The 21,805-nt window shown below is 38.3% G+C and overlaps 1 protein-coding gene across 2 annotated transcripts; it reads left to right on the forward strand.

Annotated features, from left to right (window-relative positions):
- The first annotated feature begins 3,478 nt into the window (after positions 1-3,478).
- Myot (myotilin) lies at positions 3,479-17,471 on the forward strand. Of its 2 annotated transcripts, none has more exons than XM_051200975.1 (9): positions 3,479-3,878; positions 7,916-8,090; positions 8,933-9,034; positions 11,204-11,253; positions 11,783-11,915; positions 12,778-12,985; positions 16,286-16,451; positions 16,995-17,128; positions 17,276-17,471. In XM_051200975.1, the coding sequence occupies exons 1-9, from the start codon at positions 3,526-3,528 to the stop codon at positions 17,446-17,448; spliced, it is 1,494 nt and encodes a 497-aa protein (XP_051056932.1). In that variant the 5' UTR covers positions 3,479-3,525; the 3' UTR covers positions 17,449-17,471. The 2 variants fall into 2 exon arrangements, with proteins under 2 accessions (XP_051056932.1, XP_051056933.1); XM_051200976.1 differs by having other exon boundaries at positions 11,207-11,253.
- Positions 17,472-21,805: the final 4,334 nt, after the last annotated feature.

Below are 21,805 nucleotides of genomic sequence, written 5' to 3' on the forward strand. Positions count from 1 at the left end.
CTCCAAGGCCATCAAGAAAGAAAGGAGGGAGGGAAGAAAGGAGGGAGTGAGAGAGAGAGGGGGTGGGGGAGAGAGAGAGACTGTGTTCAGTGCAAAATGAAGAAGGAGCAAAAGAGCAATACATACTTAATCTTATTTGTTTGATTGTTTAGAGTTTCAAAACTCTCTGAAAATAAAACTGCTAGGTCTTGGGAGCATACACCAGGCAGATTCAGAAAACTTGCTAAACCAAATGACACTTTGCACTTGTCAACCTTTGGGTCAGAGGCCACCATGACTCTGCTGTCTGGCATGTTCCCTGACCACTCCTCCTGAAGTGCTGTTTGAGTCAGACTCCGCCCCCATTCTTAGTAAGCAAGTGAAAAAATAGGTCTCAGATGCAGGGTGATGCACGACTCAATTTGTCATCTTTTCCCCCTGCTGGTCCTCTCACTTGAGAAGAAAAACTCATCCTCACTCTTCTCTCCCCTTTCATCCTTGATTCCCCAATCGAGAAGATTCAAAAACCCCACCTCAATACATGTACAAATCAAGTTTTCTTCCACTTTCTCCCCTTTCCACTCTCGCCCTGTATAAGCTTGTTAACTTATAGTCAAAATTCATTTCTAAAATAAAGAGGCCTGTGAGAGAAGCTCATGTAATCCCACTCCTGAAATATCACCAAGACATCTGAGATATTGTTTAGATTGTGGACTCTTACTTTGGCATGCAGCATAGGTAGATGGACAGGAAGCACATCAGATGTCACTGTTTGGCAGCTGATAAAAGTCAGGGCACTGTGATACTAAGCCCAGAGCCGCATTAGCCTGAGGGAAGGAGATGCATATCCCTTCTCTTCAGTAGTGAGTTGAGCTGAGCTGGCACCCTCTGAACTCAGGGTAAGTGTCTTCTTTATTTGTGCTATGGTTTGAGTTTTTGTTTGTTTTTTTTTTTAACATGGATCAGAGGCATATGTACAAAGGTGATCTTCATATTAAGAGAGAGAGAGAGAGAGAACTGACAGTTACAATATTATAAAGGTGCTGTATGGCTGTATACAAATTTAAAGATAAAGGAGCCTGTTCAGTCCAAAGGAACAGGAAGGCTTGTGCAGAGGACACAAGTAAAGAGAATTCTGCATCCTTTCTTTCTTTTTAAAGTATTGCTTCTCCTTGGAATCTGACTGTAATTATGACCCTGTACTGTGGCCTCAATTCAGTCTTCTATGAAAGTCTCTGTTATACTGGAAGAATTTTTTTAATGGTCAATGTTAGCAAATGTTACGTATTAAATTAATAATTTCTAAAGCATTATTTTTATAATAAGATGTGGCAGAAGACTGTTTTATAGTCTTTGAAATTGAAATGTCATTACTAGGAATAGAAAAACACTTAGAATCAAATAGAGAACTGAACTTTGGAGCAATCACAAACAATAAGTGTAGTTGTCTGGGGAGATACATTGTTGCATCAACATTTTAGAAACTAAACATCTGTGTGAAATGTTGTGCTGAGATGAGTAAACGTTTTGAAACTGTATCTTTACTTGAGATTTTTAAAATACAGTATTATTAACTAAGGAGACTGAAACCAAAATTCTTAAGACAGTTGGCATTCTAAAAATATGTTTTGAAGAGAAATCAGAAACTCTTGTTAGAAACTATCTCCAGCTTATGTCTTAATGCAGTTGGTTACAAGCTTGAATAACTGTTCTGCACAGAAAGAAAATTAAGAACGAAACTCTAGATTCAGGCAAGAGACCTATTGCTATAAAACCAGTTGTCTTGAAATAAAGCCTTTTTATTTCAGGAAACAAAGGTTTCTATAAAACTGCCCCACCCTCTGGATCTTTCTCCCTGACAATTACAAGACCTCATGTAGTTCGTTTCCACACTGCACTCTGGTTGCAAGCATTTGGGTTCATAAATTTGAAATTAGGGAACATAATTCTTCAAGTACTCTTTCTCCACAGAGCCTTTTTCTATTCAGCTCCTGGCAGCTTTGTCTTTGCCAATGTTAACTTAATTCTAGCCTGCCTAGCAAACCCTTAGGATAAGGTGACTTGGTCAGGATGAATCATAAACTGTATTTTCCTTCAGATTGTAATGCAAATAATTATACACCACTCAGTTTTAATGGGGTAAGCAACTCAGTAAACTTTGCAGCTAAACATTTGATTTATCAAAGTTTCAGCACTTCTCTATATTATGTGAAGCAAAATAATATATCTTAAATTAAATCATCTCATATTTTGAGTAAAAACAGTGGCTATTACAGTAACTTGCAGGAGCAGTTGCTCTGGCCTTTATTTTACTTAGCAATGGGGAAAAAAATCAGAGGCAGTGATAACCCCCAGGGTGGATTTTAATAGCAAAATGAGAAAAAAATGTGAACCTGATGTGGGAAGACAGAAAGGCAACTGAGTCCACAGATAAGTAAAAGCAATAGTATCCATCTTTCCTTGATTGACAGGCTAGTTTCATGTGTTGTTTATATATGTCTATAATTACTGATTGCCATTGAAAATAAGAGGAAGTAGAGGAAGTATAATGATTTCAACACTAGCCCACATATTAAATGAATGAAATAGGAAATAAACTAGATAATTAAGAGATCACTGCTATCAATAACTAGAAAGTATAATCTAAAAATATCAAGGAAAATGACATCCAGCTTTGCAAAAGCAGTCTGTAATAAATGTTATACACGTAGAGACTAGCAAGCATACAATAAGTCCTTAGTCACCAGACTTTGCTAGTGTGATCAGTATTCAATCAAGGACAGAAAGAGAATCAATGAGTTATAATAATAAAAAAAATTGAAAATTGGCCGTAATAAATTAGATGTTCATTCTACTTTTTGAAATTGAGAAAACGCAAATGGACATTGAAATATCAAAAGGGATATTAATCTACTTTAGGGAGATATGTGGAGAGTTTGTCTTGATAACGACTGACATACATTAACTGCTATTGATGTTAAATCTTTACATCTCTGAGGGTGAGGAATTTGCAGCATCTGGATGGAAGCTAGTCATGAGGCTCTAGAACTATCACACTGAGTGACATCAAAACGATTTCTTAGCAAGAAAAACAAAATTGCTTCTTGGAAAACATTGTGGTGTGTGTCTTGAAACTGCTACTTATGCTTTCACCCAGAGATGAGCAAGCACACTGAATCATTTTTACATAACTATTCTGAGTAGCAAAGTCACCTGGGCAAAGACAGGGGTAATGAGAAAAGATAGAAGGCGGGAAACGCTACCCTGAGGCGACCCTGAAAATGCATAAGCTTTTGTCGACGATGTCAAATAAACGGTATGGCTTGGAGTAAACTTGTAACTTAATCATTCCCCCTCTTTTCAGAAACAATATTCAAGAAAAACCCACCGAAGCCAGGAGTACAGTGTTCTTGAGATCTCATCAAGCAGGGCCAGACTAAGGTTGCTTCTGACTTGCTGCAACTGTCTTGTAATTCCTACTTTCAGCTGCACGGCCGGGACTCTACCCATCTGGGAACAAATCGATTCGCCACATATCAGCTAAGTATGTTTAACTACGAACGTCCAAAACACTTCATCCAGTCCCAAAATCCATGTGGCTCCAGACTGCAGCCTCCAGGACCGGAAGCCTCCAGCTTCCCTAGCCAGACCAAACAGTCTTCCATCGTCATCCAGCCCCGCCAGTGCACCGAGCAGAGGTTTTCTGCCTCCTCCACAGTGAGCTCTCACATCACCGTGTCTTCCTCTGCTTATCCTGCTTCCCAGCAGCTTGCTGGCCCCAACCCAGGCCAAAAGGTTACTGCCGCCTATAACCAGTCCCCAGCCAGCTTCCTCAGCTCTATATTACCATCTCAACCTGATTACAGTAGCAGTAAAATTCCATCCACTGTGGACTCCAAGTAAGTGAATCTGTGTAAACAGCATGTGCCATGAGCTTTGTCTGAGGCGATTTGAGGGTGAGCTGCTGTTACTGTTTAGAGCATAAAGCGGTAGCGTGGGCTTCATTCTCGCTGAGCCAGGACACTGGTAAGAGGGTCATGGTAGCATTCTTCAGTGTCCAGGCTGAGCGGAACTCAAATTACCTACTGTCTACACAATTACATCCCTATTATTTATCATCTTCAGAAAGAAAAGACAAAGATTCCTAACATACCAGGGAATGGTAAACTTTCTGCTTAGCTCTAAGCTAAGTTTCTCTTACTGCAAATTTAATTCCTCTGAGGTCTGGCTTGGTTGGGTTGCAGAACACCTGTCCACTCCTCCACGGCTAGGATTTCCTCCCTCATAAGCAACGGCTATTAAGTTTCTTCCAGTAGTCTTTTCTTCCTGCACGTTTCTCCCTCTAATCCTGAGTATCCACTTGGCTAATATAATTGAAAATTAACACTTTTTAAACGTCTGAAATTCAGGCAGTCACTTGTATAAACAGTCAGTACTGGGATCAGAAGGGAGGCTGGAACACAAGGCTTGTGGCTTTCAGGCTTGTGTTGGTAAGTGAAGCTGTAACTTGGTGAGCTTTGTCAGATGGTCTAAATCCAGGAGCGAATACCTACGGCCTTATGCAAGCAGGCACTATAATTCCATGGCCAGAGACAGGCCTGAAAGAACTCTGCCCCAGGAAGGGACACCATGTGGAGTTGAGCTTTTTTTAAAACCTGAACTGAATACTTTGTACTTATTTAAATTTAGGGCTATCAGTTTTCATATTTCTTGGCTGCTGAGAATATCAGAGATTAAACCAGAAGTATCTCAAACATTCTCTGGAGGACCATGTCTTACTGGAACTCTTGCTAATGTTTCTGTCTTCTCTGGAGATTTGTTTGATGTTGAACAGAAAATAAACCTGTAAAAGTACAAGGTCAGCCTATAGGTTAGAGCAGGTATCAAGTTGTGATACTCAACCAATTTTATATGGGTGATGAGAGTGTTCAGCAACAAGATGGCTGAGCTAATTTTTCCAAAATTTATATTATTGGTTGAAATTCCAGAAATGCAGATGAATTGACCACAGCAATTCAACTTGTAGTGGAATCTACTCCCTATTTTTAAATATAAAAACCAGGACACTCAAAAACATGATGGAATAATATAGTTATTAAACAGAATTGATGATCAATGGTTCCTGACCTGGAATAACATATTCTCATAGTTTTGACTTACTATTTCAGAAGGACCCCTTCTTCCCCCAACTCCCCAGAAATTCCCATTGTATTCATCTCACACTTTGTAGTTCTTTCTTGTTCACAGTTACTAATATGACCATTCTCCATGTAGCTTCTTTGTATTTCTAAGTTTCTTATATCATGTTTTTAAATATATAACCTACTCTTGTTGTAACATTTCCCCTAGTAAAGTCTTTCAATTCTATTCAACTTCTGCACAGAAAAAAAAAGTTATCAACCAAATATTCACAGAGCCTCAACCACACACATAGCTTTGTGCAGAATTAAGAAGAGAAGTCTGGGTCCTGATCCAAATATATGACAGACTTTGAAGACTCCCCCATGGGATGCCTCACCCTCCCTGGGGAGCAGAAAGGGGATGGGGTGTGGGTTGGGATGGGGAACAGGGAAGGACAGGAGGGAGGGTGCAGGAACTGGGATCGACATGTAAAACAAATTTGTTTCAAATTTAAATTTAAAAAAAAAAAAGAAAAAGAGGAGAAGTAAAAATAGAGTAAGATAGCAAGCCTAGAAGGCCTCCAAACCAGAGATCAAAGGTCCAGCATTAGCTGCTCCATTTTCAGCAGCTGTAGATAACTCTTCTAATCTTGCCATTGCTACTTGATGCCCATTCTGAGTCCAGCTGTACAGGGTGGAAAGCCCTGGCCTTTGAACATTTGTGCACAATTCCCTCATTGTTGTGAGGGGCTCAGGAGTGCTCCATCTTCTAAAGTCACCCCTTGGCTTCTGACCTAGAGACTCTTGAAAGCCTATTTCAATTCTCAATGATAGGAAGTTCTCAGGCAACGGTGTTAATGGTTGATCAAACCACAGTGGAAAGTGAGGGGAGTTTTTTAATTCTAATTATTTCTTCCAAGGAGCTTGCCATGGGGCATCTGGCAAATAGCCCGCTAGGTGATCCAGTTTTCTGAGGTGTATCACATTTAATGGTCAGGATTAACAGTGATAAGAAAAATACCTATAAAGCAGTGTAAAAACATAACACAAATGTATAAGTAAAAATCTATCAGTCTAGTACATATGCCACCTAATGTGCAGACGATGAGACTATGTAGTGAATCAACTAACTTGAGGCTATCTTGTGGTTCTCAGGCTTGGCTATCATTAACATTCCCTCAGGCTTTCTATGAAATATGATGATGAGAACAGAATTGTCTAATTCTAATTCACTTTACCAAGCACACGTGGCCCTCAAAGAGATGGGACTCTAGAACTGAAAGTCATTATAGGCAATCATTGCATACACTACAGGAATGTTAAAGGGTGGAGGAAATTCCACTGCTTTGGCCTCAGAATTTAATCAAGGGAGGAGGGCCTCACTATTTACCTACATTTTTGATTGACTTGACTACCTACTTTATTGAGCAAATCAGACTTTAGTTAAGGATTAATACAGACAATGAAAACCCAAATGCCTAACATATAAAGACAGAAAGGGTATCATCAGTTTCTAAGGCACTACACCCTGACTGTGATAAAATGAACATCCATTTGATGAACTGACAGTATTCCCCATAGCTATGCTTTATAGCAGTAGGCATAGAGTGGCATGGTCACGAGTGATGGCACCTGTTACTCATCATCTGTTTACATTCGACCCTGGGATAATCACCAGGTCCCACAGCACACAAAGTGAAGGCCCTAGCTCCACTCAGTCTTCTGAATCACAAGTCCTCTTGTGAATCTTGATCTCACTTGGATCTGGATGACTAGGGAATGTTTATTGTGATCATCACAAAATGTTCATTAGAGCAGTGGCCAGTTTCCCCATATGAACAGGTTTGCCCATGTAGGGTTCTAAATCAGTAAGCTAAGTTAGAGCAATGTAAAATACTAGGAAAAGTTTGAGCTACTTGACAGCTAACAATACAGGATCCCTTAGTTGCTGCCCCCGCTCTTTACCAATGTCAATATGGAAACTTGTGGAGGGCTCAGGGTACCTTAGATAAACATTTAGGATCAGAATGTATTATAAGAACTTGTTTTTCAAATTAATTCCAGATCATTGGGGTTTTTCCCAAATCTTATTTTTTTAAGTTATGTTTCAAGCTCTGTCTTCCTCTATCATTTTCTTTCTATACCAAAATAATAATAATAATAAGTCTAGCAATACTAAAGAAATCATCATTACATTAAAAGTTATTTTTATGCAATGGATTAATTGAAATATAAAACTAACTGGAACTGGGAATTAATAGGAAAGCCAGAGATCCCATCGAGGAGCAGTTCACAAAACACTGTACAGTCTGGTCAAGTCAGCTCTAAAAGAAAGAGTCATGATTGGCAGCATCTACCAGTTCCCCTGGTGTAAAGAACTTTGACACCATCAATTCAAACCTGGTCCTGAGACCACATGTTGCTAGGAAGAGAGCCTAAAAAGCGTCAGCCCTCTCAAGCCCAGGGGAGGCAGCTGAAGCACACCACTGCCTAATATCCATCTCTCTGTCAAACAAGAAATTCAACAACCAGGCTAAAAGAACTAGAAAGTTTCCTTTAACCATCATATTCTTTAGAGCAGGGATCTTCTAGATGTCCTCCTTACGTCTAAATTCTTCCTCCCGCTATATAGTTTTCTCTGGCCAAAAGAGAAGATAAAGGCAGTAGACATTTTTATGGCATCCTTCTTGACTGCTATCATGATATTTGGTGTCTTTAACAACACTAGAGATTCTAAGTGGTAAACTCAATGTATCTAAAAATGGCTTACTGAATGAATTCAATTTTACCATTTTCATTTGTTTTCTTTTTTGAAGCTATCAACAGTCCTCAGTTAGCCAACCAGTAAATGCTATGCCATCCCCAACGGCAAATGCTAAGACCACTCCACGGACTCCTGACCATGAAATCCAAGGATCAAAAGAAGCACTGATGCAAGATTTGGAGAGAAAGCTGAAATGCAAGGACACCCTTCTTCATAATGGAAATCAAGTGAGCAAGCTATCGTATATGCGCAGAAGGCCAGTTATACTATTAAAAACCTAATTCCAATAAGAAAGTTCTGAGGCTGCGAATACAGCTCACTGGTAGGACCTAACATAAGATTGATACTCAGTATCACCACACACACACACACACACACACACACACACACACACACACACACACACACACACTCACAAATTACTTCTGTCTCTCATAGCTCTCATAGCAAAAAATAGGATTCACTTTTTTAAGCGGGAACATTTGCTGGCATGCAGTTCATTACTACTCCAACATGAAGTCCGCCTTTTGGGTTTCCATAGTAAATGGATGAAGCAGCTTTAAAAACAAAACAAATCAAAACAAAACAAAAAACCCTAGATGATACAATGAAACGTTTGTCTTACACATGATTTTCTCAGAAACTCAATATTAACACATTTCTAATCTCTCTGCCTGTGGAGTTGGAAGAGTAGAGGCAGGAGGATCAGGAGTTGAAAGTCAGCTTTGACTAGATAATAAGTTCAAAGCCAACCTGTGCTCCATGAAATAAAACTAACCATTACCTTCTCATAAAATGTCTGCCTACCTAGTAATTAATGCAAAAATTTACCAACTTAATTCCTTTGCACCTTAGTATATCTATACACAAATAAAAACAGCTGTAATTACTATCTAGCTTTTAATATACAATTGAGTTAGTAGCTCATCTTTATAGGTAAGACTCTGGGAAACATAGAAACTATAATTCAAAAATAGGAGCATAGATTGAAGTTCTGACTTAGAGGAATGGTTTTCAAAGTTATCTTTCTACATACTTCTGACTAAATCCATCACCACCCTCTATTTAGAGGCTGACCTATGAGGAGAAGATGGCTCGAAGGTTGCTAGGTCCACAAAATGCTGCTGCTGTCTTTCAGGCTCAAACCAGTGATGCCCAAGATTCTCCACAGGTAAATAAAAATGACTGATACATAACTGTAGCCTTTGTTTTTCTTTTTAACACAGGAGTGTCAGCCCTAAACCTGGCTGAATTGCTCCTCCTTCCTCAGCTTGCTAAGTACCTGGACCAAATGGGAACACAACCGTGGCCAGCTTTGGACACTTTTTTTTGGAATTTTTAAATTGTTTAATGTTTTAAGCCATTTTGAGACTTATCTAATTCCTTTGGTCATGTTCCTGAGTTTAAATATGCATTTTCATGAACAAGCTAATAAAAATGACTCTATGGGGTAACATCTCTAAAATTAATGAAAGCCCATTTTCAAAAAAAAAAAAATGAACTACAGGATACAGTGAACACACACAGACTCGCACCTGACCAGCTTAATTATAACAAATTATAACTGTTATAACTGGTAATTTAACTCAAAAACAAGTTGCACTGTGGGAAAGGCAAATGGAAGAACTATTACCCTTTTGTATCCCTCTGTGAGATGACTGTTACTCCCTCTTAATTAGTTTTCAAGACTATGAGCAACAGAGATGGAGCTTGGAACTCATTGAGAAAATAAATTTCAAATGAGAATAAGAGATTTTTGTTTCTTTTAAGGTAGCAAGAAAGGATACAACATACAACCAGAAAGGATACATCAAAGTCTAATGTAGTAGATCTTACACACTGAGCAGTTAATTCATTCAACCATCCGCTCAACCAATTTACATGGAGCATCAACTACACTGAACTCTGGTCATGGCATAGGCAGTAACAGCCATAATAAGACAACTCGATCTCTACTAATAGAATTATTCAAAAAATTACTAAGTATTTATGAGAGTGTTTAAAAGGAAGGTGACAGTACCAGGACAAGAAAATAGTAGTAGGAATATAATGAAGGCAGAAACGGTAAATGAAATGTTGCCCAATTACAATGCAACTATAAACAAAACTACATCTCTGCTATAACTGAGATACCCTATTTCTGAACATAATGCATTAAATCCAAAAGTTAAGAAAAAAAAACAAAATGAAACTTATTTTTAGTCAGGCAGTGGTGTTACATTGCTTTTAATCCCAGCATTCAGGAGGCAGAGGCAGACTAATCAAGGCCAGCCTGGTCTACAGAGCTAGTTCCAGGTCAGCCAGGGCTACACAAACAAACCCTATCTTAGAAAAAAATTATTTAGAAGATTTTGAGTTTTATTAAATTATTGGTTTTATTTTTGTGTGTATATATATATATATATATATATATATATATATATACATTTTTGCTGAATTGATAAGTTATTTTGACATTTTATTTAAGGATTTTTAAGACTAGCCAGTTTTTTATATTGTTTAAAAATGCCAAAATTCATTGACTAAAGAGATTCATCCCAAAAAAATAAATTGTTTTACTCAGATTCTCTATGTTCTTGTACAAATATCTCAAAGATATTTGGGCTGAGAGTATACTTTCTACTTCTTTTCAATCTTCCACTCTGCCAAGAACATTCATACAAAACAGGCACTAAATATATAATCAATTAATTCAATTATAATGTTCATCAATTTCTAACTTTATTCTCAAGTACAAATAATTTTCAGGGACTCAATATAAATATTTACACAAAAGGTAAATACTTCTCTATTTAGCAGTAACTAATTCATATTTTAAGTTTTTTATAGTTTTATCTGTATTTCTTACAGTGCCCAACAGGATTTTATGCCATGAGCTAAAAGGAGAAATATTTTCCAGCCTAATATGTGTTTACTGTTGTTGATGGAACAGCTCAGCAGTAGCTTAATACCCACTGCCTAGTGCCAGCACAAGTGACCTCATGTCTATTCTTGCTTTGCTAAAGTACAACCTGTACAATGTCCCCAAGTCAAACACATCAGGGGACATATCATCCTTTATCATAAAACAGTCGTCTGAAAACTAAGCTACCATCAATTTTAGGTCCAGCTGATTTTTATAAATCATACCTGTGAAAGTATCCTATTAATTTTGGGGGATTCTTACTAAAGAAATGGGCAGTTCATTTGCTGTATTTCAATTGGTAGATACACAAAGGTAATTATGACTGAAGTAACACAACCAAAACAGAAACATTCCTCTTGACGACAATTGCTCACTTCTGCTTCGTTTGAAAGGGTCAATTGCATGCTAACTTTCATATTTTTTTTTCATCTCAAGCAGCATAACCCAGAACATGCACGGCTGCAGGTTCCCACATCACAAGTAAGGTAATTTTGTTTAATTTGTAAAGAGACATGTGCTTGGCTATCTAAAGTGTTTTCCACTCAAAATGTTTAATGGAGATATATATATCTTGAGTTTACTATATCCTTTTAAAACCAATGTGAATTTTCAAATGTCAAAGATAATGCTGAAACATTGTATGTCAATTATCAAAGGATTTTTAAAAAAAAAACATTTTAGTCAAACAGTCAGGACCATGTTTCTGTGTTAAATAACTTTATCACAAGGAAAATCCTGTACAAACTTAATGAGGTATGCATTGATCAATTTGCAGAACTACTTAAGGAGAGAGTTATTCAATGTTCAGTTTGTACCAGATGTTTCTAAATTGTTATATTTCTGCCAGTCATCAACAAGGCACTGAATACATCAACCTTAAAGTCTGTTCCATTGTCACCATGCCATCAGACCAAAGCAGACGTTCTGGTCTTTCTAGCGCGATGCCCAAATTATATTGGTAAATGGAAAAGCAAGGACATTTCTATACAACCATTATTAAAAATATTGTTGTAGAAGTAGATCATCCTCAAGAGCAGAGGCAAATGACCAGGATGCCATCCAGGAAAAGTTTTACCCGCCACGCTTCATCCAAGTGCCAGAAAACATGTCCATTGAGGAAGGACGATTCTGCAGAATGGACTTCAAAGTAAGTGTTTTCAAATATGCTAAGGACACATTATCAATGGGACACCAAGTCTGGGGAAATGCCCTCTTTCCCAAACTCTTACAGCTTGCCACACAGCTTAAAAAACACTACATACAATGAAAAGAGACAAATTCTGAAGCTGACTTGATACAAGTTACACCCTGGTTGTGCAGCTTTCCAGCTGCGTAAACTTAGACAAGTTATTTAGTCTCTCTGTGTTTTGTTGTCTCATTTGTGACATGGAAATAAAAAATAGTACTTGCCTCATAAAATTAGGAAGATTAGTGTATCAACAGGTGCACTGGATATAAACAGATGTACTGGACACACACACACACACACACACACACACACACAGAGAGAGAGAGAGAGAGAGAGAGAGAGAGAGAACAGACTATTTCAAGGACTTGCACCTGTAGTTGTCCATTCACAACTTCAAGCTACTCAGTTTTTCAAGCTAGAACATCACTTTAGATGAGACCACATCACATTTTGATTATCCTCATTCTAAGAATTTTTCCTCATAAAATATTTTTCCAGATACCCTATCAATGAGAGTTACCATTAAGATTGAATGTCTTTATACAAAAGCATATAAACAACTAGTGTTTATGTACAAAAGCATTGCTTCCATGTTCCTTATGGGACATAAAACATAAATTAGTGTTCTAAATGAAGTAACTGAAAGAATTAGATGTAGTCCGAAGTAGTCTAAAAACAATATATTGATCTTGTTTTTAATTTTACAGTAAAAAGTTACAATAAATATATTTTGAACTCCTGCTTTCCATTTTTAACCTCAAATCCAGATGACAAAGTTGTTAAAATCATAAATAGAAAACTGCTATATTTTTGTTTCTAGGTGAGTGGCCTGCCGGCCCCTGACGTGTCATGGTATCTAAACGGGAGACCAGTTCAATCAGATGAGTTGCACAAAATGATAGTGTCTGAGAAGGGTTTTCACTCACTCATCTTTGAAGTGGTCAGAACATCAGATGCAGGGCCGTATGCATGTGTGGCCAGGAACAGAGCTGGAGAAGCCACTTTCACGGTGCAGCTGGACGTCCTTGGTAAGCCTCCAAAGAAATCCTTTAAAGGCAACATGGCTGAAAAAGCAAGAATATTATAAAAGAAAATATTTCAAAGAAAAGCCCAGAGAACTTCATACTTAAGGCTAACATCTGCAAAATCTAGTGTAATACCAATTTATACTCAAAACACAAAAGGACATTTTAGGAGGAAACAGTAAAATTAGAATGACAGACCTACCAGCAGTTCTTTTTTAGAAAGGTAATAAGGAGGTAATATAATTTTATTTTAATTTTGGCGAGGGGGGGAGACGGGGTGTGTTTTACATATCTCAAGTCACAGTCCCTTGAAGGAAGGTGATGCAGGAGCTAAAGACAGGAACCTAAAGGCAGGAACTGAACCAGGTGACATGGACTAAGATGTTTACTGGCTTGCTTTCCAGAGCTTGCTCAACCTGCTTTCTCTTTTTTAAAAACCTTAGTTAAAATATAATTACATCAGTTCCCCCTTCCCTTTATTCCCTCCAGCCCCTTCCAAATATCCACTCCCAGCCCATCTTGAACCCTTCCCTTTATTCTCTCAAATTTATGGCCTCTTTTTCTTTTTTTTAATATGTATTTATTATTTTTTCTTATTTTACATATCGATCCTAGTTCCCTCTCCCTCACTCCCTCCAAACCCCCCAATCCACAGGGAGGGTGATACCCTTCAGGAGGGATCATCAAAATCTGTCAAGTCATTTGGAGTAGGGTCTAGGCCCTCCCTCCTGTATGGCCTCTTTTTATATGATAATTTTAGATAGGTAAACAGGCAGACAGATAAAGTCTGTTTAGTGTGGCTTGTATGTATGATTTCAGAGCTGACCACTTGGTAGTTTATAGCTAATTAGGGAGCTCATCCCTGGGGAAGACCAGTTCTCCTTCTCTCTGTAGGCATTAGTGACCTGTAGCTTTTGTCTAAGGGTGGAGCCCTGGGAGATTTCCCCCTTCCATATTAGCAGAACTATCGGTGCCCTCCTTGCTCAGGTCTTGTTTAGGCAACTATTTGTTAAGGTGAGGGTGCCCTGTTATTTCTAGTCTGTGCTGTGAGATATGGTCTCAGAGCAGATTTCTTGTTCCTATGGCTCTTAAAATCTTTCTGCCTTCTTTCTGAAATGCTCCCTGAGCTTTTGGTACAAGAGTTGTGTTGTAGACACACCCATTGAGGCTGGGTTCCTCACAGTCAGTTCTTCTCTATACTTTGACCAGATTTGGGGTTTTAGTTGTGCCTCCACCAATGTAAAGAAAGGCTTCTTTGATGAGGGTTGAGAGATATGCTTATCTGTGAATATAAAGATAATTATTTAGAATGCAGTGAGGATTTAGCTGTACTGGTCTAGTAGAGTGACAGTAGTAAGTTCTCTTCTAAGTTCCATGAACCCACTACTCCTAAGGAGCTGGCTAGGTTTCCAGTATTTGGAATGGTTTCCCTTCTGTTGAGTCAGTCTTAAGTCCAATTAGAGAGCTGTTGATTACAGCCAACATATGAATGCCACTAATGCACCCTGAGATATAATCTTGCATTGTTCTTCAGAGCCAGGTAGAACTGATGATTGTTTCACCTTTTTATCAGTTTGCATGACTCCCTTTGGTATTATGAAAGCCAGTCCTTGGAAGGAGAGTTCCCATCACTTGAATCCTGCCATTTCCACTCTCTAGCTCTACCCTCATGGTTCTTATTTACTTTCCTAGTTTCTACTCATGTCTTAAGGTTTGGATCTTAGAATCACATATGAAAAACAACATAAGATTTTTTTTCTGGGTCTATACCACACAGTATATTTTTCAATTCCATCCATTCACCTACAAATGCTATTATTTTATTTTCTCTTCTAGCCCAATACAATTTCATAATATATGTACACATTTCCATTATCCATTGGTCAACTAAAGGACATTCAGATGTTTCCATTTCCCTAGCTATTGTGAACAGAGAAAAAATTAGCATGGCTGAGCAAAAATTGGTAGAGAGAATATTATATATTTTTGAGGAAGCAAATGAAACAGTATAAGCTATTGTTGATATAACTAGAAAAGGAGTTCAAAGTAGGAACTTTAGTCTAATAATTTATCTGCTCTGTAGTCAGAAATGTATCCATCCTGATTCATGCTGATACGGAATTGTCATAGGCTATCATAATGTAAATTCCTACCTGAAAAATGGATATTAGGTGTTAGCTTTTAGCTGTGCCCTATGTTATATTTACTAGGAAAGTATAACCAAAAAAAATGCCTATTTCTTTGGGAAAAAAAACAGGTTCTAATAAAACATTCACCTCACAGTATGGTAACATAGCTCTATAAAAACTCATGGCCAGTTTTTAAATTTTATCATCTAAGTATTATCATCTAAGTACTTTAAATATAGCATATGTAATGTTTTAAGCAATGGTAATACCTCACAAGAAATTTTTAATGAATAATTGTCTGTTATATGAAAGCCTGATCAGGTTAAAGGATGGTCAATGATCTTGAACTTATACCTAGATCAATGAAAGAACTAAGGGACCTCAACCAAAGCAAAGAGGGAATAAACATATATGTGCAGGCTCTCCAGAACACACACTTCCCACTATTACACTTTGGGTAAATCATATTTGTGCCAGCAGCTTCACAAATAATGTCCTATTCCAGCTGAAAGAGACCTTGACTGGAATCTATCCGGTCTGTTCATTTTTCCTTTAGAAAATCCACCTTCAGGGTCAGCACAGCTCTTCCCATTTCTTCTTGTAGGTGGTTGTGATGTCTGACATCTGCATATTATCAGTTTCTCTTCTTTCATATTTGGGCAGACCTATCACTACAACCTGTAGTTCGTTTGGTTTGGGTTTTGTGTTTGTTTTTGTTTTTGTTTTTAATGATGTAATTATCAATACATAAAACTGAGGCTCAGAGAAGCTAAACAAAAATTTTCCAATTTTATATGGCTTGTAGAGCCAACAGAGATTTCGTTTTTGTAGGGCTGAGGATCAAGGCCACAGCCCTGCACATGCTAAGTTGCATCCCCCAAAAGGAAGCTGAACTGAAGTTGTCTACTACTCTTTCACTATGGATGCTGGCTCCCTGTAGATGAAATGTCATGTCTTCAAATGAAACATGGCTAAAACTTCAATAGGCCATTATATTCCATTTTAAGTACTCTGAATATAATAAAATAATAATGTGTGTTACAGTATCTTATCTAAAAATAAAAAGGTTTCTAATCCTGATGTTGCTTTTTAAAGATTTAACATTGACATACAAATTTCATAATATTTTAATGTGGCTTAATATCATCTTTATTGATTTCCCACCACTGTCCAGCAAAAGAGCATAAGAGAGCACCAATGTTTATCTTCAAACCACAGAGTAAGAAAGTTTTTGAGGGAGAGTCAGTGAAACTAGAATGCCAGATCTCAGCGATCCCTCCACCCAAGCTTTTCTGGAAAAGGAACAATGAAATGGTCCAGTTCAACACTGATCGGATAAGGTGAGAGAAGACTTTCCTGGCTGACATGTACACTGGCTGGATGAATCTAATTATGCTTTTTACACACATTATAAATCACACAATTACGGCCTTGGGTTGTCTGTTCTTAAAAATACAGATTTAATTCAGATTCAAGTAGTCCTAAAAACAAGACATAAAAGAGCCTAGAGTTCATATTTTGTTGACAATAAAAAAACATGGCCACAGTAAATAAATAACAAGAAAAGATTAAAAGGGAATTATTTGGGAGGAAAGAGTGTGTGTGTGTGTGTGTGTGTGTGTGTGTGTGTGTGTGCATGCTTCCTAGAGCTCCAACAGAGGGTCTTAAGCGTGCTAGACAAATGCTCTGCTATGAAATGATACCTCCATGTACAAGTGGGGTAAGTTTTTAAACTTCAATAACTACTTGGCATTGGTGAGAGACAGCCTTGGAGTTTTCAGCATCTTTCTTTTATTAGTGAGGGTCAGCAATATCATTTAACCTTTCACCTGAAAGAAAAGAATTTTAATTCCTGTGCCTTAGTGTTATTTGTTTCTTTCCAGCTTATATCATGATAATGCTGGAAGGGTGACTTTACTGATAAAAGATGTAAACAAAAAGGATGCTGGGTGGTACACAGTGTCAGCCGTCAATGAAGCTGGTGTGACCACATGTAACACAAGATTGGATGTCACAGGTATGTCACAGAGCAGCTCAGTTTAACTGGGGAGCTGAGGAGTACCCAGCTCAGCATGGTGTGAAGTATGGGGGATTTGCCTCATAATCATTTTCCCATCATATCTGCCAGTGACTATTCTTCTAAAGTGACTTTTACTCATTTCAGCCCGTCCAAACCAAACGCTCCCAGCTCCCAAGCAGCTGCGTGTTCGACCAACTTTCAGCAAATATTTAGCACTTAATGGGAAAGGTTTGGATGTGAAACAAGCCTTTAACCCAGAAGGAGAGTTTCAGCGCCTGGCAGCTCAATCTGGACTCTACGAAAGTGACGAACTTTAGTATCTTTGCCCACAGTGGAAAACTTAGCAGTATATCTGATGACTTTGTGAAAAAAGAAAAATCAGTGGCTGTATTAACAGCTTATGGCTTTATGTAGGTCGTATAACTAACACATATTTAAAATATGGTTTATCCTCTGACTCTGGTGCAGCCTGTCTACTCCTCTGACCCAAGAAGTTAACTATAAACTGAGAGCATGGGTTTGCATGTAAGAGACTGTCTTAAGTTACAGTTTCTTAGACCTTGAGTCATGCACACTTAATAGCTACAAGTTATGAATCAAAACCTTTTTTAAAACCACTAATGTTTGCAGTAAAATTGATGTATATTGCTTAACACATATTGGTTTACTTGTTTTTTCTTGTAGGAATACTAACATGATGTAGATTATCTGAGTGTTCCACAACTTCATGTCAAAAAAGAATAAAATTCAAATAGTTAATTCAGACTTGTCTCAACTTTACAAAAGTCCAGAATGATCACAATCAAACTTTTGGCTTGGTGTTCAGTATAGGTTTTGGTTTTTGGCTTCTCTTTGAAACAGCTCTGGCTGTCCTGGAAATCGATTTGTAAACCAGGATGGTCTCGAACACACAGAGATCCACCTGCATTTACTTACTGAGTGCTGGGTTTAAAGGCATCTGGTTTTTATATGTGAAAGAGCATGCAGTAAAATCTGTGAATAACAAATTCTAAAACACAGAAGTGTCATTCCCAAGAAGAGCACACGAAGCTCATGGCTCAGACAATTCCTTCTGAAAATGCCTCCCATGACTACACTTCACAGCAATCCCATCATAGTCTTCGGTTTGTGATTTTATGCTGACCAAAATAATTAATTCAGTGGAACAAGATCGGTCTCCAAAGTTCATCTCCAAGTTTTGTATATTTAATGTTAATTTCAAGACTATTTGAATGTTTGGCCTCCCGTGTTTTCCAAATCGAGTAACCTGCCATGTTAAATAGCCTAATTTTGTGAGCCCCTGAGAGTGCAAGCATGGGAAGATACAAATCCTTTCATGAAACTGTCTTCAGCTAGAACAATGCCTTTTTCTTTGCTTCAAGCCACTGGCTGTAGTCTTTGCATGCTCTCTTCTCTTCTTCAATGAAAGGTAGATTTTGACCCTCACTGGTGTGTGACCTACTTTTGCTTTATGTGCTTATCAGCACATAAAAATCATTTCTCAGCATCCCTCTCCACTTCTTTCAGGGCAGTAACAAAAGTGGCTTTATCTTTCTCCTTCAAAACAGCTCAGTGGTGTTCTCTATAGGCTACTGTAGAAAACTCGGGACAGAATTCCTCTTTAGTTGCCTCTTTTGTGGTAAGAACCCCCCCCCCTATCCTCTATCCTGGTGGGTTTGAGCTTCCGTAATTCACAGCCAAATTCTCTTTACTTTTCTATAGTTCGTTTACGAATGTTCTCAACTTTGTAAAGAAAGCTTCTGGGAAAGACATGGGTCTGGGCTTCCAAGTCCTGTCATATAATCATGTTTCTTAGTGTGTTTATGGATGGGAGTACACATGTAGAAGTCAGAGAACAACTTACAGAAGCTGGTTCTCTCCTTCTCCCATGTAGGGCCCAGGGATGTAACTCAGGTTGTCAGGCTTAGTGGCAAGTGCCTTAACCTATTGAGCTGCCTTGCTGCCCCAGCAACAGCTGAGAGAGCAAGCACTCTTCCAAGCTCTTGTTCTCTGCACATGTGACCTTTTGTAACCTCCCCTTCCCTCTTGAGTGGAAAAAGTGTTGCGATTCAGAGGAACAAGCCATACACCAGCATGGAAACCCACCTGGAATGCCAGCATTTGGGATTTGGAAACAGTATCCCTGGAGCAGCTGTAGTAGCATATGGAGACCCTGCCTGCATATGTGAGGTGCAGCGTGATCAAGAAAGATACCTAACATCAGCCTCTAACCTCCTTATACATATATGTAAACTTGTACTTGCACATTCATGTGTAGCCAGCCACACATGTGAACATATGCACACATAAAGATAGTATGCACCTACACATACAATGAGTTTTATATACATTTCTGACAGTTAAGCTATATACTAATATAAAAATCTGAAAAAATACTTGATGAATATATACTGAATGAATATAGACTGACCAAACAAGAGATGGAGATATTTTTAAAGGACTAATTATAGCATTCTTATAAAATGGGAAGCATATATTATAAATGTAAGGCTAAATTTATGCAGATCTATGAAAATAGCCTGAAGTCCTAGAATGGTGTGCATAGATGAATGCTATTAGTTTTATTAATAGGATGGGATAGTTCTATTAACAAACAATGACCTATATTATCTAGGAAAGCTGGCAGTTGGGAACCACCTGTTGGTTTCTCTGGGTTATTCTTTGTCCTTGTATCTAACAAGACCCAGGTCAAATTTATATGGTTTAAAATTAATCAATCAACCATTGTACACTACTGAATGTCATAGTTGCAAGTTCCTGTAGAATGTTCAAAATGAATGGAAAGCATCTTCTGCATTTCCAAAGAACTCAAAGTCTAATCCTACAAATGAGACCAACAGGGAAGACCAGAACCTACTGTGAGCTAACTGACTGTGTTTTGTGCCATAAGGACTTAGAAGTCTGGAGATTGGAGCAGTCTGAAGCAGCAGTTGGCAAAGCTTCCTGAGTAGAGACCTGGACTAGGATTGTAAAACAAGGAGAATGTGTTCCACTGTGCAGATGGAACTTAAAAACAAGACTTTCCTCATGCTTGAAGCTGAAGAGATGGCTCAGTCATTACAAGCACTTGCTGCTGTTGCAGAGCACCTGTGTTCAGTTCCCAGCACCCACTGTCAGTAACTCTAGTTTCAGGGGATCTGACATCCTCTTCTGGCCTTTCTGGGCACTGCATGCACTTGATATGTGTTCATAAATGCAGGCAAAACAGTCACATTCATAACATAAAATAGATTTTTTTTAATATTTAAAAGTTAAGGCTTTACTCATGATGTATTATTATTCCAGTCTGAGAAAGATAAACTTCTATCAAGTCTTAGCACTGGATTTAACAGCATATAAGTCTTTTAGTTTTTATAAGTTTAATTCTGATCCACCAATCTCTTGTAGTTAAAAAGATCAAACCAAATAATTTATTTTTATACTGTAAAGGTTTGCACACAGCCAATTAAAAAAAAAGCAAATTAGCATTATTTTAGTGCCCTTGAATCCCCTTTCTCTCAACACCAGGTTTCAATTCATTTGTATTTGTCAATCAAAGGGCCATGAAGAATGAGATGAGATGAGGCTTTGGTTCTTGGAAGTTATAGCTCAGAGTACTGCCCACTATGCACCAGTCTAGCTCTTAGAAACCAGTGGGTGAGAAGGCAGAGATTAGGTGTGAATAGACAGAAAAAATGTCTAGCAGGATGCTTGACAACAAACATCCATAGGACTTTAAATAGAGGTAGATAGGTTAAGCACTGTGTTAGGGACTTCCTAGGTCCTAGGAGCCCTGAATGAATTGTTCATCTGCACCTAAAATGATACACTACAAAAAATTGCAGGAAGACTTCCTTCACTGCTCCAGCAGGGGGCTGCTAAGTTCTTTCTTCCTATACCACCGGTCCATAAGGATCACCATGATTGGGTTTTACACCACTGTCTCACTGCTATGATTTAGAGTGCTCTATAACTAGACTTGAAGTCCAATAACCACTAAAGCACATCCTTAGTCAATGCAAAGACAGTCATTACAAATAATGTGCATACAGGAAAATAGGACAACTGAAGGATCTCACCTCTGCCTTTACCATTTATATTATATGCTCTATTGGCCATATTTCCTATTGGTTGCACCTGCACACCTTTGTACAGGCTCTCCTTTTGGCCACCAGAGCACACCTTGCTATGTGGCAGGCAGGTCACAAGTCTAGGAGCAACCTTCTACTGATGAGAGATGATGCATGTCTTAGTTATTTCTCTATCACTGTGAAGAGACACTATGACCAAGGCAACTTATGGAAGAAAGAATTTCTTAGTCTTACAGTTTCAGAGAGTGAATCCATGAACATCCTGGTACATGGTAGCAGGCAGGCAATCATAGGACTGAGGCAGGAGAGAGAGAGAGAGAGAGAGAGAGAGAGAGAGAGAGAGAGAGAGAGAAGCAGAGAGAGACAGACAGAGACAGAGAGAGATACAGAGACAGAGAGAGAAAGAGAGAGCACTAATTGGGAGTAGTGTGGGCTTTTGAAAGCTCAAAGCCCATCTCTATTGACATACATGCTCCACCAAAACCACACCTCCTAATCCTTCCCAAAGAGGACTAAGCATTACAGTATGTGAGCCTATGGAGGCCATTCTCATTTAGACCACTATACCCAATCTTCTGTGGAA

This window comes from Phodopus roborovskii, unplaced genomic scaffold (assembly GCF_943737965.1).
Source record: "Phodopus roborovskii unplaced genomic scaffold, PHOROB, whole genome shotgun sequence".
Classification (NCBI taxonomy): Eukaryota; Metazoa; Chordata; class Mammalia; order Rodentia; family Cricetidae; genus Phodopus; species Phodopus roborovskii.

Coding starts and splice junctions, on each gene's coding strand:
- Myot (XM_051200975.1), top strand. CDS start 3,526: ATGTTTAACTACGAACGTCCAAAACACTTCATCCAGTCCCAAAATCCA. Junction 3,879..7,915: donor CCATCCACTGTGGACTCCAA/GTAAGTGAATCT, acceptor TCTTTTTTGAAG/CTATCAACAGTCCTCAGTTA. Junction 17,129..17,275: donor CACAAGATTGGATGTCACAG/GTATGTCACAGA, acceptor TACTCATTTCAG/CCCGTCCAAACCAAACGCTC.